Raw genomic sequence first — 24800 nt, 5'->3', positions numbered from 1 at the left:
CATGAGTTATGTGTGTTATATAATTCTCTGAATGCATCTAAAGTACAGAGTCCTGCTTAAACCTGCCAGTTTCCTACCAGGACAGATATTTTGATAAGAGCTCTGGTCTGTGCTGCCCCCATGTGGTGACATCAAATCTCACTACTGTCATTTTTGAATATGATTAAATGCACCAGATCTCACCAGATCTTGGAAGCTAACCAGAGTCAGTCCTGGTTAGTTCTTGGGTGGGAGACTGTCAATGAATACCTGGCACTGCAGGCTATATTTCAGAAGAAGAAAATGACAAAACTACTTCTGAGTATTCATCGCATAAAGAAAACCCCACGAAATTCATGGTAAGTTGATAGACATCATATTGTGTATTTTATTATACTCAACAGGTCTGTTTGAAACATTCAATGTCACTATAAAAAGTTACTATGAGTTTATGATGCATTAGTACCTGTCATGAGGCTAGATTGTAAAAACAGACTCGTTACTATTACAACTAAGCTCCTAGTTCTCTTACATTTCCAGAAATAGAGGCACACCATCTTGTTTTTATCTCAGAAGTACTGTATATGATATCTGCATAGCTACCAATGACTTATGAAGCCAGTACTCTCTCTCTCTCTCTCTTGATTCTTAGAGCCACTAGCCAGAGCAGTTTGATGCCACTTTTATTGCAATGGGCTTTGAAATTGTTTGGTCTTCCCTTGTCTTACAGCACCAGAGTTTCTACCAGTGAATTATAAGGTACAAACCTCACGATTCCACAGGTTGGAGCCATGAGAGTTCAAACAGGATCAAACTACTGGAGTTCTGCAGTGTAAATGCACAGTGAACCTTATGGTTTGAATATCTAACCCAGTATTTAGATGGTCAAGTTTCCTTGACATTATTTTTAACAACCTAACCTGGTCAAGAATTCTGGGGAATTTCAGACTTTACACAATGTTGTGGAATTATAGTTGGTCTTAATGATAAATACTATCTCCTATTGCGTGGGTGGGAAGGAATGTATTGGTCTTGAAGATTTAGAGACTGAGAACTAGGGACAATTGAAACACAAAAGCCAACATTCGTAACATTCTGTCACATGCTGACACAGGCATGGGCAAACACCTGTCCTCCCGGAGTTTTGGACTTAAACTCCAACAATTCCTAATAGCCTGCCATCCGTTAGGAATTGTAGGAGATGAAGTCCAAAACATTAGGAGGGCCGAAGTTTGCCCATGCCTGCTCTAGCATAACCAAGTAAAAAAGGGAAAAAAGTGCAATTGAGCTGAACAAATGGGGAGAAACTATAGCTAAGTGGCAGAGGACATGGGTTAGATGCAGAAGATTGTCCCAGTTTTAGTTCCTGACATCTTTAGTTAAGAGCTCTGAAAAGTTATGTTTTGGCTTATTATAATCCCCAGAATTCCTTATGTTGGCTAGGGAGAATTTGAGGAGTTGTAGGGCACATCAGCACTGACCACTTAAGGTCAATTTGAAACTGGCATAGAAGGAAGCTGTTTTGGTGTGCAGATGTTTACACTGGAATTGTAGTTCCAGAAGTAAACTGGAAGCATCAACTAGCAATTCATGAGAAGAACCATTCTTCTGGAGACTTTAGAGAGTTGATATTATTCAGAGGAGTCAATATCGTAGCCTGTACACAGTAAGGCATCTTTCTTTGTTTCTTGTAGGAACACACTTGATTTTCAGCGTGTAAAATTATCAAGCAGGAGGCCTAGCTTCTATCTCTTTGTATGCCTAAACTGTACCATTTATTTTTTCTTGTGTCAATGAGTGAACACCATTGTGTCTTGTGCAGAAAAATGAATTGGTGGAAAGATTGTGAGTGAGGACATCCAGGTCCTTGCTGACAAGAATAACTGCTGTTTGTTCACCGAGGTCCATTGTTCTGGTGATTTAAAGGCCTTCTGTCCACAGAAATTCCAATGCTGGAAACTTCATACGTCCATGTATAATATAGGAACAATCACAAATTATATTTCTGGCAGGAAGGTAACAGCGCTCCATGCAGTATTGCTGGCCACAAGACCTAGGAGACATCTATGGACAACGCCGGCTCTTTGGCTTAGAAATGGAGATGAGCACCACCCCCCCAGAGTCGGACACTAGACTTAATGTCAAGGGGAAACCTTTATCTTTACTATGGGATTGTAGTCAATAGAGGGGAAGGGAGGGGGTCAGAAAGTGGGAAGGAGGCAAAGCAAGACTCCTTCTGATGAAATTATGTCCTGTGATAGGTTCCCCTTAGTAGTCCATAAGTTGGAAGTGACTTGAGAAAACACAACAACCAAGGGAGGAGACCAAGTAACAGAATGCCAATATTGTGTAATGTACTCTTCACAGACATTGAATGAATGGCCTTTGCCCCATGAGTGTGCCCAGGAATTCAAGTGGTCTGGCTTCACTACAATGTGGTGAGCACATCTCCATCTTTGTTTGCTATATAACTTTTCTCGATGGGCTCACCCAACTTGTATAAAACCAGATACTCTGGTTAATTCCAGATAAACTTGGAAAGGTCCTAATGCTCAGCGCCTTCAATGGAGGGTTAGGAATAGGAAGTCATTCATTCATCAGGCATTCAACACACAGGCATTCTCTAGGCCATGCACACAGACTAACTGAATGCATAACTTTATTAAATAAATGCTTTGTCATAAGAAAAGACAAAGATCAAAGAGTAACATAAATTATAAGTTGAATAAATAGTATACAGCAATCTTCACTTTTTAATAAAATGTGAGATTTTTTTTTTTAAAAGTACAAAATGCTAAACATAGCATTACACTCCTCATCCGTTGTCAGCTTTTCACAAACTGCTTTCCCCCCCACCGGTAAGAGTATGAATATTCTTGTTTACCGCAAAACAAAAACAAAATATCCACAGAGCTACTGTATGTATGTAGGTATGTATGTAAAGCTATTCAAAGCTACCATAAATGTGTAGTGAATAATTCTGCGTAATGATTAAAACCAGGCAGGAAACTCGGAATCTTGTGTGGTGTTGGCTGTGCTAAGGTGGGCGACAGAACCGTGTTGCGGAGGAGCTGTCCCAGTGGCGTCGTGGAAGGAGAGGGACGTGGACGGAGCCGGACGTGGAGTGAAACAAGGCCCTTCTCCTCCACAGGGCATTCACTCAGGAAAGTCATACCAGGAAAGTGGCCCCTTGGGATGGTGGAGACCTATCGGCCTCTCAGCCAAGAGAGAGGGACCATGGGGAAGGGGCAAGGGAGAGAAAGAGAGAGAGATGGAGAAATAGTGCAATATGCTCTTGTACTAGTGGTTTCAAGATAAAACTGTCTGCTGCAGCGCTGACAAGGACTGCTTCGACCGAGAAAGAAGGTCTTAGCTTTCCAGTTGCTCCTCTTGTCTTCCGTTACCCCAGCTGCAGTGGGACCCTCCCGAGATCTTGATTCAACAACAATTGAAAGGAAATGCTGCTCTGGTGGCTGAGCATTTTGGCTTTTTCTGTGTGAAAACAGTCTCTGTCACTCTTTCTGCCTTTCTGCTGTGCGCAAATTCTCTGAAAGGAGCTTCCCCACTGCTTTGTCTTTTTTATTTTAAGAATCCCCCCCTTCCTGATTCACTGATCCTTGATAGGAGGAAGGTTCTTTATTTAAGAAAATCAAGAGAGCCTGTTCTCCTTTGTCAACAAGGGAGACCGTGTCTTAGGCAGGGCAAAATGGCATTATCATGCCTTCCCACTTGCCTCCACCGGGTCCAAGGTGTGTAGCACCTCAGGCCAATCAAGTTATTTTGGCACCTGAAGCAGAAAACCCCATAAAATGCCTTTTCATGGAAAGAGTCCCTCTGCCCCATAATAAAAAAAATGGGGGCAGGAGCGGGGGGGGGGGGGGGAAGGTAACAGTATTCTGCCTTTTGAAAACTCCCCCAATTAATTGCCCTAGGGAAGCTTGATTGCAAAGATAGTCCTCAGTAACATTCAATTTCTGCTATTGTTTCGGTAGTGGGTTTCTTTGAGAGAGTGTAGATATAGGAAAAGTAAAAGGCATTCAAATGCAGAGTGTTCAGCTGGTGGAAAGGAGGGAGATCCATTCATTCTATGCTGCATTTAAAGCTGAAATGGCTTTGGCTTATAACACACGTTATAACCGAGCAAGAGCTAGAATGGTGGTCGCTGAAATCCTTAAGCATGGATGGTTAGATAGTGCCTTGTGTCTAATGTAATGGAAAAGGCTAATGAATTTGGAAGGGATGGTTTTGTAGGTGAGGTAAAGAACTGAGACAAATTCTGTGCTTTTGAATAAGTTTTAGAAACCACCCTGTTTTTATTCGCAGGGTTTCTTGTCATAAGTGCTTCAAAATAGGATGGGATATAGGTCCTGATGCTTTTTTTGTGTGTGTCAGGAGCGACTTGAGAAACTGCAAGTCACTTCTGGTGTGAGAGAATTGGCAGTCTGCAAGGATGTTGCCCAGGGGACAACACAAAACAAGAGTACCCAAGCTTTGAAAGATAACAATCGCTTTCCTGAATCAACTCTACTCCAGGATACAACTGAAACAGGGACTGTGATTCTTTTATCTTCTATAGACTTCCTATGCATAGTTAAGGCAAGGGCAACAGTTTCTTAGTCTTGTAGCTGACAGTTTGACTGTTGTTGAAAGTAATGTATATATTCTAAGACAGTGGTTCTCAACCTGTGGGTCCCCAGATGTTTTGGCCTTCAACTCCCAGAAATCCTAACAGCTGGTAAACTGGCTGGGATTTCTGGGAGTTGTAGGCCAAAACACCTGGGGACCCACAGACTGAGAACTACTGTTCTAAGAACTCATGCTTCCCCTAGTTTTGGATTCTCCATGCACTTCCATCAGGCTTAAGCAACACTGACCAATGTGCCCCTATACAAAAAATGAGTTCTCAACAATGCATTTTGACCTAAATTGACTTTTGGTGCAGCCAGAAAGGTTGCATGTAGCAGAGATTTTTTTAATATTACAGCTCACAGGGAATTGGAAAGTAATAGTAAAAAAAATGTTGCTTTTCCAGGATCTAATGTCTAGGCAAAATGGTAATGCCTTCAGGGGTATTTTTAAAAATTAATTACAAAACTTGCATTTGAATTGGCAACACCTTTCCTGATTATATTATTTGTGTGGTGTATGTGTATGAAAGAAATGGGGTGGGGGAAAGAAGTGAAGGCTTTCGTGTATGCCTCTGGTTTACTGGGTAGAGTCTCTTCCCTTTTTCTGCAGGAAAAGGTTTTCAAGTTTCAAGCAATAAAATAAAAATACATTTCAAAAAATAAAGAACATTTTTTTCTGAAACCAGTCCAGGAGTGCCAAGAGAGTATCTCCAATATTTGGGGATAGAGTGGGGTAAGAAGGGGTTTAAGGACATTCTTTAATCTTACGTAACTAAAGGCATATTTGCACCACAGATATACATGAATTTTAGAGCTGTTTTGTCCCTCCAGGGAACATTAGGGAGTGTCTAAGAGAATCCTTAGACCCTCAGCAAACTACATTTCCCACAATTTCATTGGGAAAACCTATTGTAATCAAACTGGTATAAAACTTGAAATCCTCTGCAGTGTAAATTTGCCCCAGTTCTTTACTGTTTTTTAAAATGCTTAGCACAACACCTGCCCCCCATATACACAACATATCTCAGATTATACATACTACTCTCTCCATCTGTTTTTTGCCTTTTACTCTACTTTTGGGAGAATAATATGTTTGTTTGTCTTAACATCTCCATATGCCTCTCCATAGGTCCAATCTACCCCTACTTTTGGCATTTCCTGACTGATCATTTGCATATGAAGAAAGTGCACTTTGCCTGCCTTATAGTGATCAAAATGGTCTGACACATCTTTCCCAAGTCTCACCTTTGTTCATAATGGGTCCAAATTGAACCCCCATCTTCAAAGAGCTCAGGAGTTAATAGTGACTTTTGCTTTAGTATAAACTTCACCAGGTATTGAAATATCATTTTGTTCCTCTGTCAAAGGTCAGTCACATATGTGATGGAAAGATTGGCAGCAGGGGATGGGTGGGGAGGAGCTTTCTAGAAATGTCAAGACCAGATTCAAGCTTTACATAATCCTGCTGGCTTGGCTGTTAGGAACCAGCAGTGTGACAGTTTATTTTGGTGGCGTCCCACAATGCCACTTTATTTCACCCTCACTTGGAATATTAATCATTAACTGAGGCATACAGACCCTAAGAGACCCATGGAGATTTCCTCTATGATTCCATGTGTAGTGGAAAACTTGTGGTCCTCCAGATGTTGTTCAAAATGAACCCCCACCAATATTGGCCAGCACAGCTAGTAGTGAGGGGCAACTGGATCTATGGTCAAGTACCATCTAGAACAGTGGTTCTCAACCTATGAGTCCCCAAATGTTTTGGCCTTCAATTCCCAGAAATCCTAACAGCTGGTAAACTGGCTGGGACTTTAGGGAGTTGCAGGCGAAAACACCTGGGGACCCTCAGGTTGAAAACCACTGATCTAGTAGGTCACAATTAATCTATCCTAACTTACAAGAGTGACTCTATGCTGAAAACCATTGAAAGAATATTTGATGGATTTCATTTGTCTTAGCTGGCAGAAAACCACAGAAGATAGCCCAAATGTTTCACATGACATTCCCACATGGACATCAAACTTCCTTATGTGTAGCCACCCTTCCTTATTGCCACAAATTTCCATTTTTTTCTTCTGTTTACATGCTTATGACCCAGAAGTCCATTCCCACAATGTCCAGAGAGATTCGTGATATACAGAGTCTCTAAAAGGAAGTTCTCTCAAGTGGCAAAAAATGGAGTAACTCTGTACCATCATTCCTGCTAAATAACTGAGAAGAGGGACTATGTAGCTGGGGGTGATGGGAAAGACAAACATTCCCCACCAGCAACCCAAACAAATGCAGGTAGCAAAAAAGGAGAGGCATTTTCACCTTTCAATACCCTAAATTAGGGTTGTAGGGGAGGGGGAAGACACGGGTCCAGATGTTCTTGAAATATCCCAGTCAAAGCACAGTTCAGCTTTCAAAAAATACCGGAGAGCATGTCTGGCTTTTGCCCCAGCTCTTGAGGAGAAAAGCCATAAAGTCTTACCATGCTGCCAAAGCCCAGGGGAATGAGTGGATGGGATATCCAGAGGTGATCTACATGCCTCTGGAAGTCTGAATGCTGACACATATATTTCTGGATCAAAAATCAAATGCTGGATTCCAGGACGGAGTTGATTTGGTTCATATTTTTGGAGTCCATGGCAGGAATTATACCCAAACAGTCAACATTTTAACTGTAGGAAGAAATGTTGCATTGCTTTCCCCATCTTTCCCAGTCTCTGCACATCTTTCCCCCACTTCTGTAAGACAAGACCCAATGGCGAGAGTCCCTAATCCAGATTGTCTCACATTCCTGGGAGCACCAGATAATTGTTGGCTTTTCAACGTTGTCCTGGAGCTTAGTTGGAGACGAGAAGGTGAGGGCAGGTTAGAAACAAAGCTTGCCACAGTCCCTTTCATGCGGTTGCCATTCTGCCAGAAAGATTCCTCATTTTCCTTTCATCTGTACTAGTATTGTGCATTGTGAATCATTGTGGGTGTCCTTCTTTCAATGCCACTCTTTTGTTTTGATGCTCAGCAGGCAGAGCGGGCTTTCCCCATCTGCCCACAGGAAACTGTTTCTTTCTGCCCCTTTGTTTCTTCCCATCTCTCTCTCTCTCTCTCTCTTACTCCATGCTTTTGATTTAGCATGTTGTCCAGAAGTACTTGCGGCTAGCCACACCAGTGTCCTCAAGTCCTTTGGAGTCCTCTTTGGGGACAGGATCCTCACCAAAGGTTGCCATTTCATGTTAGAGAACAGTCTCTCAATGCTTCTGAATGGCTATCCATTTCAGAAATTCCTCGAAACAATCCCTTTCTACTGGTGGCGGTGCTTTTCTTGCATTCTCACTTGTTCTTATGGGTAAAGGAAAGACCCTTGTCATGGCAGTGTCCATGGAAATATGCCAAGGAGTTAAAAAAAAACCAGCAAAAAGAACAACAACAAGATTTTTTTTAAATGGCTTTAGTGGTCTGCCCAAGCCTGAACATAAAAATCGACAAATCAATTGCTTCTGCAGGCAGGTTATATGTGCCACCTTTTTGTTCTCACAGCTAGAGTTAATACCTCTTCTATCCTGACAGCTCCCATGTGTTTCTCAATGACACAACAGCCAGAAATTCCAGATGCAGCTTTCCCTGATGGAAAGATGCAGTGATGTGGATAAAACCACACCAACTGCATTTCTGCCTGGAAAGCAGGTATTAGATATTCATAGCCTCTTGTCAAGGAAAAATGAGAAGCTACTGGCAGCCAGTTACTCAAGTATACTTTAACGGACGAGGGGCCTCTGTCTACAGAGACTTTCAAATCCAGCTACAGATATCAGAAAGGGGGGAGGGCATTTCTTCAACTGTAAACTGGGTTTACACTTTTGGCATGGTGTGATTTTTAGAATTTTAAACTAGCCCCTTCAAATTATCGTTGTGCAACCCCAACCTCAGCACAAAAAGAAGGGATGATAACATTTTGGGGGCTGTTAGGGGCATGGAAATGCACAGACCTGTTGAGATAAAGCTAATACTATAAGCAGTGAAAATGTTGTGTTAAAAGGCTTGCAAGGTATCTGGCACAGTATACTTATCACCTTGAACACCTTGAACTTATACAAGGGACCCTAAAGAGGTTTGGGCCAAAGTTGAAGGGGCTCTGCATGTTGGGAAGGAGACTGGTTCAGTGCAGAGCAAACATGTCTGTACTTACATAGGAAAAAAGATGCATAATGACACCTGGAACAATCAGGTCAACCCTCTAATTTAGTGCCCAAGAATATCCTCCCAAAAGGAACTGAAAGCATTTGAATCTTAAGTATTTGGTTTCTCTGTCTCCTGCTGTATGTTCTATTATTCTCTCATTTGCCTTTCTGAGAAGCAGCGAAATCAAAATGTACTCTCAAAAAGAAGCATGCCAGGATACAAAAAGGCATATACATACACATGTAGGTGAATATATGCATATACCTATATGTATATGTATTAATAGTCCTAGGATTCTCCTTGTCACACTAAGTGCTTTTCCAATTTGAAAGGTCTCCAACCCCACCCCCAATATTAAAGAAAGAAGAAGTTTAAAAAAAAAGAAAAAGAAAAAAAGCCCACACAATTCAAGCACTTTTGAGAACTTCCTGTGTTGGCGTCATCTTGGCGCTTGGGTGGAGTTATGCGCAAGCCAGGTGGCCTATGAGATTCATGAAGGGCCATGTCCCAAGTGGGGTGGCTGACAAATTGTCATCATCATCATCATTGCCTTCTTCATGACAGTCTTCCCCTTTGATTTGTTGCATTTTATTTTTTGGCTTAACGTGTTTCCTTTTCTCCTTGAGTCCTTGCCATTGAGAGAAGTGGATGACATGCTGTAGATTCCGAGGTCCTCAGTTTCTTAAATGAGATGAAAGGAATCAGTCTCTTGGGGGGCGTCGTGAAGTGTGGGTAGGTGAGATGGGTGGGGAAGGGCTCTGGCAGGGAGAGAGAGGTCAGAAGGGCATTCACTCAGTGGTGCCGCTGTCGAAGTTGTGACACTGGAGGTCTCCGGCTACATAATCCGTTCCGGGAAGCTTCAGTCCGTACTTGTCCACGCACCAACACAGCCCACGTTTCCGGCCCCGAGAAGGTTTGCACTGGGAAGAGGATTGCAAAGAAGAAAGAGTGAGAAAGGCAGAAGACTTGTTTCTCCCCTAAGACTCTGACACTATTTGTCAGAATTGGAAAAAGTTGCTACTTTGTAAAGCAAATAGAAATATAGCACCACAGTCACACTTGAACTGCCATAACTGCATCTTATAAAGCTATGAAATTGGTAGCTTGGTGAGGCCCTAAAGTCCTCATTGTGAGAAAGTGAAATGTCCCTCCTTCAACTGTACATCCCAGAATACCACAGGATGTTGAAGTGGCTGTTAAAGCAGGATCAAAGTGCTATATTTTGATCCAGGCCCGGGCTGTGGCGCAGGCGGGAGAGCAAGCCAGCTGCAACCAGCTGCAATGAATCACCAGCTGCAATTAATCACTCTGACCAGGAGGTCATGAGTTCGAGGCCCGCTCGGAGCCTATGTTTGTCTTGTCTTTGTTCTATGTTAAAAGGCATTAAATGTTTGCCTATATGTGTAATGTGATCCGCCCTGAGTCCCCTTCGGGGTGAGAAGGGCAGAATATAAATGCTGCAAATAAATAAATAAATAAATAAATAAATAAATACTTGTGTAGTGTGAAAGGGTCATTTGATTCTAACAGAATCTAGTAGCCAATATCCTACATGTCTTTGTAGGTCTTCCTGTGCAGTTCCACATCCCCACCACCATTCCTCGGCAGCTGCCAAGCTCCAGGAAAATGCCTTATTATGGTGTACCAGTGAAGAAGGGAAAGAGGAAAGGGGAGACAATTCAGGCCATAGATAAGCAGCCAGTCTCATCTTGCTTGGTAAGGAGAAACAAGGGTGATCTCTCAAACAGTGTGCAATCACCTTTCTCCTAGAGCTATAAGATCTTCCTAGTGCGAATCACCTTTCAACTCCTGCCCTTTCTCTGAGCAAAGAAGGAATAGTAAGAGTCCCTTTGGAACTGGGCAGCTGAGGACATTTGGGATAGAGTGTAAAGGCATATGTAGACCCCTTTGCATCCCATCAAAAAGGACTTGCACATGTGTAAGTCACCAATAGAATACTGGCTTTTACCTGTTTCCTCTTGTAGAAGCCTTTCCTGTCACAGTTGGGAAGGTGGACAGCGCGAGGGATCATTCGCTGGCTTGATTTTAGTTCCTGCAGTGATGCCTCCATCTGTCTCCGGCATGGGCCCTAAAAAGGAAAAAGACAAAGGAAAGTACTGTAAACCATTAGGGTCAAAACCTGCCAATATATTTGTAATTTATTTCTGCAAAAATGTTCCCCTTTAGTGATGAAAGACATCTGTTTGTCATAGCATGTGATTTACTTCACCTCTGTATCTTGCACCTAGTGTGCTATATTTTTGTGACAGGTTACAGGAAGGGAAACATGATCTTAATTTGTGATTGCTGAGGCACACATCGCTTCCCACAGCATGCTGTAGGAAAAAAAATCAGTTGCTGGATAAAATATGCATCCTCTATGTCTCGTTTGACTTCGAGGCACTGATAATGGATGGTACTCAGCATTGAGGAAGATGAAATTCTGAGTTCCTAAGTATGGGCAAGATGCCTCTGAATAGGGTACAACCACATTGAGATTGGCTTGATTAATATGTAGTTGTGAGGGGATGCCTCTAAAATTTCTTGCAGTTTGGCACTGAAGTATTGGAATTTCAGTATATTTATATGGGAAATGAGCAGACTCTTTGATATTACTAGGTGATTTACTACATCTAGCTATATAGATATACCTTACTCTCAAGGAGAAGCACAGGAATATTGATGTCTGGTTGCATAAGCTTGATTGAATTCCTGATATGTCTATATTTCCCATTTAGCGGAATTTAGCGGAGTACTGGTGGTGCAGCGGGTTAAACTGCTGAGCTGCTGAACTTGCTAACCAAAAAGGTTGTCAGTTCGAATCTTGGGAGCAGGGTGAGCTCCAGCTGTTAGCCCCAGCTTCTGACAACCTAGCAGTTCAAAAACATGCAGATGTGAGTAGATCAATAGATACTGTTCTGGCAGGAAGCTAACAGCCATGCAATTATGCTGACCACATAACCTTGGAGGTGTCTATGGTTAACGCTGGCTCTTTGGCTTAGAAATGTAGATGAGCACCCACCCCTAGAGCTGGACATGACTAGACTTAATGTCAGGGGAAAACCTTTAATTTTACCTAGCAGCATGTATATATTGGCCTATCTATATAACTACATGTAATAATTAGCCTAATAGTACCCCAAAGAGCCTGCTCATTTCCCATATAAATATTCTGAATTTAAAGTATCTGAGGACGTTTAAGTGGAATGTTGGTTTTAACCCTGCTTGACTAATTTAACCACCATTAAGAGTTGGGCATTCAGGTAGCCAGATGTTGGTAAAGGCAACCTCCCCAAAAAATCCAGAATTAGTTTCCAAATGGCAAATATGCTCAAACCCCTAATCTAAGAGATAGGAGTGGCGAACTATGCCTGTTTAAGGTGGCTTCCATGTTAGGATGGTGATGGATGTGGTCTGCACTATTAGTATGAACTTTAAAGGAGATTTTGAAGAGGTTCAGCACTGTAGACAGCTCCTTCAGAGCTTAGACTTTATGTAGCAATCAAAGGCACAGAAACTCTGGAAATCAGAATTGAGCACAAGTCATGCAGAGAAGAACCAGAACCTGGGAAAATTTACTTTTTGGAGTACAACTCTGGAAAATAGTAGTCAAAGTAGTAATGTTTCTAAGCTGTTATAAATTTATATTCAGGAAGGTGTCCTTTTGAGATATCTTGCGGACAAAGGGGCGTGGAAACATGTGGGGCACTGGTCTGTGTTGGCAGAAAGAAAAGAAGGATGAACTCAACCAAACCTCCTGTGGTTTGTGCACAGTTTGGGAGCAGTTACTGAGAAAGCTCTTGCCCATGTCTTTAGCAAATATGCCTTTCACTATAACATAGCAGTTATAGTGAAAGTGTAGATCAGTGGTTTTCAACCTGTGGGTCCCCAGATATTTTGGCCTACAACTTCCAGAAATCCCAGCCAGTTTACCAGCTGTTAGAATTTCTGGGAGCTGAAGGCCAAAAACATCTGGGGACCCTAGGTTGAGAACCACTGGTGTAGATGGAGAGAGATGGAGAAGCAAGTGAATCAAGGAAAAGGAGAACATGATACTCTGTGGGGATCCTTCACTTACCAGTTCAAATTCTGGTCTCAGCTCTGGGGCAGCTACTCGGGGGTGTGCCGTGTTTTCCGCCCCACCCACAAACTTGGATAAAGTCATTTTCTTCCTGCGATCCTTTTTCAGGGCCTCAGCTTTTAGTTCCGAGAGGCGCCCATGACCCTTGTTCCTGTATAGTTTGGGTGAGTAGGTCTCCTCTGCCATCTCTGAGGTAGTTGGCTCCTCATGTTCACGGGATTCCCTTTCTGGATGGGAGGAAACAAGAGAAAGATAGTCAGGATACATTTGGACCTACGCCCGTTTGTCATCCATTTACTTGATTCAGTTTTAGGGTATTTAGAATATTGTTCAACTGTAGGTGCCATAACACCTACCAAGCACAGGCTGGAGAATTTCCAACCTAGATGTGCCAGTTTGTTTCACTGAAATAACTGCTACAACATCCAGCCAGGTCGACATCTGCCTCCTGTGGAACAAAGCAATCTTCACATTATGAGCATCTTCATATGGTATCTCCAATAGAAACTAAAATGTCTTCTGTAAAATCCTGACTCTCAACCAGATTCTCTAGGCTTCTGATTGAGGACTGATTAGGATGGCCCCATTTGCTTACTTGACATAGGGCAACCCTTTGCTTGGGAACACTTTGTTTCAACAGTAGGAATCTTTGGCCTCCCATATATTTTCTGCTTCAATCTTGGGTAAAGGACTGATCAAATTCTAGTACAGGAACTCTGAAGGATAATTTTTGTCATAACCTTCCTTTATTTGAAGGGCTGTCTGGTCCATGTGTAAAGAACCATAACATCACAAAAAGCCTTGAAAGCACCATATCTCAAATGTCCAGATGCTGCAGGTTGTACTGACATCTGTCACAGAGGCTCATACAAGTGGCCTGTTCACGCCCCACAATTATAGAACTGTGATTCTACTTTAAAGGTCGTGGATGAATCCTATGGAATCCTGGATTTGTAGATTGGTCAGAGGCACAAGAGGAGTTCTGGTTGAGGATGCCAAAGTTTGCTTTGTAAAATGCAAATCCCAGGATTCCACAGACTGGCATCATGGTGGTAAAAGTGGTTTCAAAGTGCTATTATAATCCGTGGAGTGTTGAAGGGCTCAAGCTGTTGGCAGCAAAGTTTTAACTTTGTACTCTTTTTGGCATATACAGATATGTTTGAACTAGCTGGAGTATTTCCCTAAACTAAACAAAATTCTCCTCTTTCCATTCCAATCAACTTATTAAAATGTATTTGAATTCTATCAGCATTTTACAGTGGTGTACAAGTTCAAAGTGAAAACACCAAACAACGGTTTATTCATGAAAATCCCAAATGCCATTGGGATTCAGATGTGATGAGAGCTGTGTTCTTTGACAGAAAAGGGTAAATAAATATCTTACAAAACTACAAATCCCAGAATTCTATAGCAGTGACCCATGGCAATTAAAAGTGGTGTCAAAGTGCTATAATTCTGCAGTGTGGCTAGAGATCTAAGAATGTCACAAGGGGCTGGTCTTGGTTATGTTATAAAACTGGTGTTATAATCCATATAATCTAGTCTAAAGCAGAAAACCTGGGATCAGATCCTGGGATATAGGGCCTGTCTGGAAGGGCCCTAGGACTCTCCCTGCCAAACCAGAACAATTGGAGGGCATGTCACTTTAGAAAGTAATTTATGCTTAGTTTCTTTCCCACCCTCCTGTGGCTGTGAATTTCCCAGGGAGAATTTCCTTTGCCTCTTAAACTCTCTGCTGGGTACAGTCAGATTCTCTGATCCCAGCTAATATGATCTTATTAACAGATGGACAAGTTCAGAACTCCAGAGTGGTTAAATATAGGAGCAACTTGGTGACAGCCTATACTTAGCCAATATATGACCTTTAATATGGCCCTTAGAGCTAAAGTGGGCTATTTTTGGTTCTATGTTGGAATAAAACTCTAAACCCAGGGATAATGGAATCCAGTATTGTTCATTGCCATAAACTTGCTTTTAGTGTCACTAGAGCAGCTGAGAGCTAGGGATGAAGGATGGGAAACAGTACAAGGACATACATCCTGGAACAAAAGAACATCTAAAATTACTTTCCTAATATCCTTAGGAGCACTAAGTTTTGGCCCCAAATCTCCATGGAACCAGCAGTTTCAGAATAGGGGACATTTTCTTCCCTTTCACCCGTTGCAAAAAGATCCCCTTGATTCATTCTCACACCATCTATATCAGGGGTTGGCAACTGTGCCCCCTCCAGATGTTTTTAGACTGCAAATCCTATAAACCCTTAGCATTCACTATGCTAAGAGTTTATGGGAACTGATGGAAGCTCCAGACCTACAATATATATAGAAAACCATACATTGTACATTCTTAGAGGTACAAATGTTTTTAAAATAATCAAAGGATGGTAAAAATGTTTTCTTGAGTGTTGAGAATCCTTGATATATCCTGGACTGATGAGAATCTTTGCAATTTGGTACTTATTCTTCCCAAATTTGGATAAGCTTTATTGTGCAGGAAATGCCCTTTTCTGCACAGAAAAACATATTTCTGTGTAAAAATACAATTTTTTGCACAGAAAATGTTTTTTTTTTTACATAAAACAACTATTTGCAGACTTTGTACAGAATATATTCTGAGGGAATAACATGCTTTGTAAACCCCATGGTTTCTGAAGGCATTTTCAAAGAGGAGGGAATTTGCTAAAACTACTTATTTAGGCCAAAATGCATGAAGGATTGCTGGAGTTGGATAAGAACGGTAACTTGAGGAACTGATGGATTCTCCTAGAAAGGCGGTTGTCTTTGATGACTCCTGTACTTTGTTGAAAATCCAGCTGCCAGATTGCCACTGGGGTTGCTTGGTGGAGCCATGTTTTCTAGTATCAAAGTGTTAGTGTATATCTTTAAGGCTACACAGGCAGGTGTGTACCTACAGGGCATTGCCCCTCTCAAATTTCATCCAGTCCCCAAATTTTCAGTATTTCAGTAACTTAAAACTTCAATTCAAGCATTTAGAAATAGAGTTTATGCATTTAAAGAAAAGTGGCTTACAGAATTACCATAGCAAACAGAAAGAGTTATAGGCATAGATGATTTTCAGTGTCTCCTTTGACACTGGTGGCAACGGGAGAGAACTCATATTCGGTGGGGCACCCCAAGTGTTGCATTCCCTGCCCAGCAAGGCTTCTTTGCCAAATCATTGTTTTTCTTTTGTGTACCAATATCACCTTCCCTTTTCTTAGGTGACTGAATGTGCCTGTTTTTTTTATGCCGGAAGGAGGGCGAGACACAGAGTGGCTGAGAGTGCTCCAGAGGGCTCTCAGCTGCTACGTGCCTTCCTCCCCCATATTTTTGGCATAAGGATGCAGCGCGCCACCGTGTCCTTATGTCAAAAAGACAGGGAAAATGAGGAGAGCCTGAGGTAAGGACCCAGGGGGCCGCATCTGCCCCCTGGGCCTTAGTTTGCCCAAGCCTAATGTAGTTCCTAATTTTGGGACTATATAGGGACTGTGGAAATCCACCAATCCCCATTTACTGGGCAGCAGCCATTGCAATTGATATTTCCTTGTTGATTAGGAAGTATCTGGCTGATGGTCTTTCTCCCCAGATGAATAGTCTCCAGCACAAGGATGAATTGCAGTAAAGGTTCTGCTGCTGCCTTTTGCACCAGACATTGTTCACAGTTATACTGTTATGGTATCTGGAAATTAGGAAGCATCAGGAATATTATCTAAATTGTGACCTGGCAGGAAAAAGCTCAGTTAACCTTCCAGGCAATGGCTTTTGAATAATTACACAGAATCAGGCTGTTCCTTATCCTTGAGTTGGTTCATGCCACCCAGGTTAGCTCCCTTTTTGATGTGGCTGGGAAGGTATGTTAAATATTTCTAGAAGGTTTTTTTTTTCCAATTGTGTTAATTTTTTTCTGGAGTAAAGGAAACAGCGCAGCACTGCAGATTGGGGAAGATTGAGATGCAGTCAGCACCTACATTCAAAGCTCGGGAAACTGATGTTTTGGACTACAACTCCCAGAAATCACCAGTCAGTTTGGCCACTGGCGAACTATAAGGTTGTCCCTTATGCAGTCTTGTGTAGATTCAAAGCATTGTGGCATTTCTCAGTATGACTAAATGTATGGTACAGTAAACATAAATACAGGCAGGTAAGTTTGCAGACTCAAACACTTAACAACCAAGAAAAGTTCTTTATACAGCCTTGAAGGCTGAAAGAAAAACACATCAATTAACACATGTTAAGGAGTAGTGGTAAATATGACTTTGGGATTGGAAGCCTTTTTCTGGCCAAAGGAGAACCTGAGAGTGACCTCATCGCTGATATAACCAAAGCAAACATTTCCCAGTACTTCATAGCACACCCAGCAGGGCCGGCCCCACTCATGCGGCAGCTGACGCCGCCGCCTCGGGCGCAGGCCCGGGGGGGCGCCGTCAGGCTGGGCGGGAGGCGGGGCACCGCCCTGACGGTGCCCCGCCTCCCGCCCAGTGCGCCCTGGCCCGTCTGGCCTGCTTGAAAAGGCCAGACGGGCGAGCGGGAGTAGCGTGGGAGGCGGGGCCAGCTCTGACGCCGCTCCCCCCCCCCGCCCAGCGTGCCTTGGCCCCGCCTCCCACGCTGCGTGGGAGGCAGGGCCAAGGCACGCTGGGCGGGGGGGGAGCGGCGTCAGAGCTGGCCCCGCCTCCCACGCTACTCCCGCTCGCCCGTCTGGCCTTCCTAGAAGGCCAGAAAGCAGCGGAGGTCCCTCCAGGCCGCGATTGCGGCCTGGAGGGACCTCCGCTGCTTTCTGGCCTGGTAGGAAAGGCCAGACGGGCGAGCGGGAGTAGCGGAGGCGGAGCCAGCTCTGACGCCGCTCCCCCCCCGCCCAGCGTGCCTTGGCCCCGCCTCCCACGCAGCGTGGGAGGCGGGGCCAAGGCACGCTGGGCGGGGGGGGAGCGGCGTCAGAGCTGGCTCCGCCTCCGCTACTCCCGCTCGCCCGTCTGGCCTTTCCTACCAGGCCAGAAAGCAGCGGAGGTCCCTCCAGGCCGCAATCGCGGCCTGGAGGGACCTCCGCTGCTTTCTGGCCTGCTAGGAAGGCCAGACGGGCGAGTGGGAGTAGCGTGGGAGGCGGGGCCAACTCTGGCCCCGCCCCCCCGCCCAGCGTGCCCTGGCCCCGCCTCCCACGCAGCGTGGGAGGCGGGGCCAGGGCACGCTGGGCGGGGGCGGGGCCAACTGTGGCCCCGCCCCCTCACTAATCGCCATGGCCCCGCCTCCCACGCAGCGTGGGAGGCGGGGCCAGGGCGCGGGAGGCGGGGCCGGTGGCGGGGGCGCTTTTCAGCACCCCCGCTTCCCATTAAAAATTATCTCCGGCCGGCCCTGACACCCAGTAACGCCTCTGTTGCAAATTTCAGACATAGTGAGAATGCTCTGTTATTGCACTGTGTCGCTCTTGATGTGCAGCTTAACACAGGCATTATTTTTTACTGGCTCCAATGTTGTGCCTTTTTAAAGTAGCTGCTTTACCTTGAGAACTTTAGAGAAAATGTACTTTTGCTGGCACAAAGTAAGGAAAAGAACATGTTCTGTGTTGCTATGCAAGGATCCACTGTTAAAAGACATAAAATAGAATCATAGAATTCTAGCCCAACCCCCTGCAAGAAGCAGGAAAATCACATTCAAAGCACCCCCGACAGATGGCCATCCAGTCTCTGCTTAAAAGCCTCCAAAGAAGGAGCCTCCACTACCACTCTGGGGCAGAGAGTTCCACTGATGAACAGCTCTCACAGTGAGGAAGTTCTTCCTAATGTTCAGGTGGAATCTCCTTTCCTGTAGTTTGAAGTTATTGTTTTGCGTCCTAGTCTCCAGGGCAGCAGAAAACAAGCTTTCTCCCTCCAAAAACAAAACTGGAACTATTACTAATAAAGAAGTAAATATATCATTGACCAACATAGAAACCTTGCATTCCCTTGTCCTGAAGTAGCTCAAAAATCTCTATGTTCGAATACAGGGTTTTTTCTGGCTCTGTGTTCACGCTGTCACATTGACAAGGGATGGTTTTTCAAATAGTTTCCTAGCTGTGTGAACTTCCTCAGTTTCCTCTACCAGATTGCTCCCTTGTCGCCAACTCTATTCTTTCCTGCAACAAAAGAACCTTGGGATACAGGATGTCCAGTGCTTTGATCTCAAGAGTTGACAGACTAGAACTTTCTAAGAGTGATACAGTTAGGTAAACGGATCTCACTTACTGGACCGGTGTCACAGAGCTCTTTTAAAATCCCAGCCAGAAATGATAAAAGGACTCAACTGCCAGAGCAGGTTTCCTTCAACAGCAAGAAAGTTCAACCCAAAGAATGCTACTAGAAAGGAAGTAGCAGGAATAATATTAGCACCTGACTCCTAACAATCTATGCCACCACCACTACCATCACCCTTGTGGAATTTATTTCCACAGTATTTCCAACTTTGTACACACACGACCTTGTGACCTTGTTGAAGGGTCATCCAGTCCACTTCCTGCCAAGGTGGAGCTCCATGGAGAAAATATCTGATGGTAATCTCTATTGTACACATTTTGATGGTACAGAGTCAATATGGGATAATGCCAAATTCACCACTTCTCTTCCAGGGTTTCTCTATCTCGATGGCCCTTGTGGTCTTTTCCAATGCTGTGATTCTATCCAACTTGCTAGCTGAGCAGAAAGGTTACTAAGAAAGAATGTCATGTTTGGAGGGATAAGATGAGCTCTTGAAGCATCACAGCCCCAAAACATAGAATAATGGTGCTGAAAAAGACCATAAGGGCCATCCAGTCCAACCCTTTGCCATGAAGGAATGCACAACATAGAATCTTTTTAACTTTTTAAACTTTGTTTGTGTTTTCAAATACATTACAACTGTACCCTCGGCTCACTTCTGACACACAATAAAAATAACATAGAATCATATATTGGTTGAGATCTTATATTGAGGAGTGTAATGTTAAACTCATGGAGTTATGTGATGATTGCACATTGATGATTTGCAAAACTTGTGCGATAGAATGTGCAAACAAATGTAAACAGCATGAGTGCATTGTACAGTGTGGATTTCCACATGTATTGTGAAATAGTACAGCATAATCACTTCTGCAAACTTCAACTGCATACAGAGTTCTGCATTGGACAAAAATATGTGACACCTATACAGGAACCTATATGCTAACAGGTTGTCAACCACTTGGTTTGCAATATGTGTGTCTGGTTTGAGAAGTTTTTTTTAAAAAGTACTGTTACCTGACCTTATTTTGTCTTGTTCCATTATGCCTGTACCATCTTTCAGTGTGAACTGTGATATTCAGATCTGTTGGCCCACAAGTCCCATTTCTCTCTCACACACATGGGTAGAGTGCAAGTAATTTAGTTACTTGGAACGTGGTACTATTTTCTTAATTCAAGTGTAACAAAGCCATATTTCAGAACATAATAAGTATAAGTAATGGAAAAATAGTGAGTACTAAAATAAATAATCTATCAAATTACTCATGTACCAAGTTATTAATTTCCATCATTGAGAAATGGAAGATTTTCAAAACACGAATAACAGAACTCATTACTTTTGTTAAGTAGTTTTCCAAACTCTGCTCATGCATGCAACACAAAAATACCAAACCAGACAAAGAAACAGAAGAGGCAGTGCTTTGGGGGAAAATGATGCTATAGTGCTAACTGTAATGTATGGGCTGCATCAGTATTCATGCTATTAGTGATATGATCACCTCTTTCCAACCAGTCCACCTTTCACAATAGCTTCAGTATTATTCTGTGTCCTGAAGAGGGCAGCACAGGCACACCTATTAGGCTGGGAAATATAATCTGGGCATATAAATGGAGCTGTGTTATAAATTACACAAAGTATAAACAAATTCTCTGAACCTGGAATCTGTCAGCAAGCCAGGGCAGGAGTGCTCTTGCCAAGTTCTAATTCCTTTTCGATAATCCGTATGGAGATATGAGCAGCCACCAAGGGGTAATGAAAAGTCTAGGTGTGGAAGGATATATATGTATGGTGTGTGCATGTATGTGTGTGCATATTCACAAGTGAGAAGATGGTAGCCCTCTGAATAGTCTCAGTCTCCCTCCCTCCCTGGCTTTCTGGGCTTAAGATCTTTCTTCTCAGAGAAAACTCACTGACAAACTGCTGAGATTCTGGTTGGGTGGATCCTGGCTACCTCTCACATGCAGTAAAATGACCATAAACACTGCTGTACACACCCTGCTAGATCTGAGCAAAGGTCTATCTAATCCAGAATCCACTAGATAATTCTTGCAAGCTTAACTGAGAGTTAGTGTGGTCTAATGGCGAGAGTGCTGGAGCGGAGTCTGGGAGATTTAGCATCTAACTCAGTGGTTTTCAAGCTGTGCATCCCCAGGTGTTTTTGGCCTTCAACTCACAGAAATCCTAACAGCCGGTAAACTGGCTGGGATTTCTGGGAGTTGTAGGCCAAAACATCTGGGGACCCACAGGTTGAGAACCACTGAACTGTTCAGTGAACCATGTAATGTATTGGATTAACCTTAAGTAGTTAGTCAGTCTCTCTCAGCCTGGGATGCAGTGAAGATGCAAGAGAGTCATGAAAGGAGAGTCAAGTTTGCTGCCTTGAGTTCCCTGGAAGAAAAGCTGGAGATGACTGTGCCAAATGAGTAAGAACAAATAAGTTCTTACAAGGACTACACTGGCTTCCAGTTTGCTCCAGCATGCCCTTTAACATCTCACAGATGAAAACTGGAGCACAGATAGCCAAACAATACCAGAGTGTGGTCAAGAAGGTGAACATTATTGAGGCAGAAGATACAAGCTAGAAAAGATTTGCCTTTACCTGAATCTATAGATAAGAACAAAATTTCTTCTTGTTCTCTCTTCTCTCACCTGGTGAGTAAACTGATGACAAACTACATTTAGCACAGATGCTTTCAGCTAGAATATTTAAATGACTGCCTAGTCCCATGTGAACCTATCCAGAATTTGAAATCCTCCGCAGAGGCCCTGCCATGTGTAGGTATGTGAATACATATGGCAGGGCTTTCCTGGTAATGACAGCCTAGCTCTTTCCCCTTTGACTTTCCAGGTGGCAGCTTAGACGAAGTTGTTTCACCATAAATAAGAATTTTAAAGGAGTTGTTTGAATCCTATTTTAAATGTTTTTATTTATGTAGAGATGTTTTAAGCTTGGGTATCACCGGGGGGGGGGGGGGGGGGGCTGTGAGGTCATGATGGTGAGTAGCAATCTATAAAATCACCAAGTAAAGGGTATGAGCCCTATGTTGGTAGGTGATATGGCTGGGATTTCTGGGAGTTGTAGACCAAAAACAACTGAGGACCTCAGGTTGAGAACCACTGCTTCAAGTTGACTGAGTGTGGAATAGGTATAGGGAAGGGAGGGATAGCCTGACTCCCTTGAGTCCCCATAGAGAGAATATTATTTCAGTTTCAATCACTCCCCTTCTGGCTGTGTGCATTCCTATGTGCACATTTTATTTGTAGAATTTTAAAAAATGTCCTAAAAGTCAGTGGATGACTCAAATGTTCTGAATTTTTTTTTTTTGGGGGGGGGGGGGGCTTTCAGTCTTAAATGTTTCCCCCAAGTGTGGTCATTTTTGTCCCAATAGCCATATAAATGATGGAAAGAGGAGCCTCGCAAGTTCCCCCAATGTTGCCAGTGGACCGGATCTTCTCAGAACATGAACGGAAATTCCGCTGCCAGATCATGGAATGGTATTTTTCCCCTTCTGATTTTGGGAATTTCCCAGTAAATGGAATGTGGGGCAGACAAAAACAGGACTGAAGTTTTTGTTTGCATCTCGTACAGCCCTACTGAGTACATTGATAAGTGAGGTGCTTGGGAGGTGTCACATTGAAAAGACAGCAATTCTCCTCTCTTTCCCCATTCTTAAATATTTCAATATCACAAAAAATAAGCATGAATCCACATAACTGCCTGACAACAATGTACAACTGCCGAAGATCCTAACCTGGATACAATATAAAATTTACCACAAGAAGAGTCAATCAAAGTAAGATCTACACATTTCATCTAACCCAGTGGTTTTCAACCTGTGGGTCCCCAGATGTTTTGGCCTTCAACTCCCAAAAATCCTAACAGCTGGTAAACTGGCTGGGGTTTCTGGGAGTTGTAGGCTTAAATATCTGGGGACCCACAGGTTGAAAACCACTGATCTAACCAGATGTCTCCAGAGGTCCCTGTCAAAGTCAGTGGACCTATGCTATTGTCTTTCTTAGGATTCATAAAATCTACAAAAATTAAAATGGTTTTTAAAAAATGGGTCACATATCTTTTCTTGTTTGACCTCAGTATCTACTTTACAAAGGCCTTTGAACAATGGCTGCACTGTTATAGTCTCCCCATAGTAACTTTTCCCAACTCTGATCTCAGCTTGCTTAACTCATGGTCATCGACAGACCTCTTCTCCATGAAATTGTACAGTGAGAGCAGTTTCAGAAGTAAATGTATAAACATGGTCCATTTGTAAACTGAGCATGCTCTCAGGTAATCAGATTTTCATCCCCAACTGCTGCAGTATATATGCTTCATTGTGTGCACCACATGGATCCATTCATCCCCATTACCACGGCATGCCAGTTTGGTTGTACAAAATCAGTCTGGTCACAGAATACCGTGTGTTGGCAGTCTTCCCTAATTTTCCCAATTGGATTTCTAACATCTGCAAACAGTAAGCTTTGGCAGTGTTATGGGGAGAAAATCTAGATGATATGGGCTTCATTACATTTGCTGCTGTATATCGGGCAGCTGTGCTGATGAAGAAAACAAAAGTTAGTACCATGGATTTTGCATGGTATAAAATGTGTAGGAAAAAAGGTGGCAGAATGCACTGTGCCACATCCAAATGCAAGTGAAAAATTCTACTGAATGCTTTTCCGTCAAAATATTTTGTGGAAACAGAAAGCTAATTTAACAAATACAAAGGATCCAAGTTGGTTGTTTTGTTGCTGTACAGGTTACTACCCACAGCCAGTAAGAAATAATCATCAGTTGGTCCTCTGTATTCATGGATTCTATATCAACAGCTTGAGCATATTTTAAAAAATATATAAAGATCCCAAAAGCAAACCTTGATTTTCCATGTGATATGAGAAATCATATATTAATATACCATTGCATATAATGGGACTATAGCATCCATAGACGTTGGTATTCATAGGAAACCCTGGAACCAAATCTCAGTGGATACCAAGAGTCCACCATGTGTATGGGTGTTTCTATATCTATATATTTATTATTCCTCCTAAATCCGAAGTCCTTACTCTGTGTGTGTGCAGATCTAGTCTTTGCCTTCATCAGATGGTCTGTCACAGCATGGGAAATGTTCTCATACTCAAGGATATCAGCTCCACTTCAGAGAAATCAATTCATACATTATCGATGATGATATGCAATTGTCCTTGGTCTGCAGGTTATGCACACTTAGAGCTTGCTCCACAGGATGCACATGAGTAGCAGATGGTGGATTACATGTCAGGGTGTACATGCTGATCCACACTGAAGTTTAACTTGAATTTTAAAGGAGCTATCCAAAGTGTGAAGCCCTAGCTGGTAAGCTAAGTTCAGCACTTTGGATAGCTCTTTAAAAAACAGAGTAAAGCCATCCTATTGACCTGAAAGCCATCAGCTGCCATGGATGCAAATTCTGATTTACCAGGTTAATGTGGGTGGTGTGGGGCATATGAGGCAAGGGCTAGCCCACTGCACCTTGATTGTGTTTTGTACAGTAGGCTCTCTACTTTCACAGGATTTAGGGTAGTGCAGGAGTCTCCTAGGGGCAATGTATTAATCAGATCTGTGGATAATAAATCCATAAAAGCTAAACTCACATATGTGGAAGGCACATGGTATAATCTGAATACTTGAGGAAGTGATCATTGGGACAATGATTAATTAATTGGTACTTGTAGGATGTGTAGTTA

The 24800-nt window shown here is 43.0% G+C and overlaps 1 protein-coding gene across 1 annotated transcript in view; it reads right to left on the bottom strand.

The window, feature by feature from the left end:
• Positions 1–2621: 2621 nt before the first annotated feature.
• igfbp5 (insulin like growth factor binding protein 5) overlaps positions 2622–24800 on the bottom strand; it is a 61514-nt gene continuing 39335 nt past the window's right edge. The window contains exons 2-4 of the mRNA XM_062967330.1: positions 12853–13082; positions 10744–10863; positions 2622–9694 (exon numbers count right to left, since the gene is read on the bottom strand). Coding sequence (XP_062823400.1) covers positions 9563–9694; positions 10744–10863; positions 12853–13082 — 482 coding nt within the window. The 3' untranslated portion in view covers positions 2622–9562. The remainder of the gene's footprint in view (positions 9695–10743; positions 10864–12852; positions 13083–24800) is intronic.

This window comes from Anolis carolinensis, chromosome 1 (assembly GCF_035594765.1).
Source record: "Anolis carolinensis isolate JA03-04 chromosome 1, rAnoCar3.1.pri, whole genome shotgun sequence".
Lineage (NCBI taxonomy): Eukaryota > Metazoa > Chordata > Lepidosauria > Squamata > Dactyloidae > Anolis > Anolis carolinensis.
This window is presented reverse-complemented; position numbering and strand designations above follow the sequence as displayed.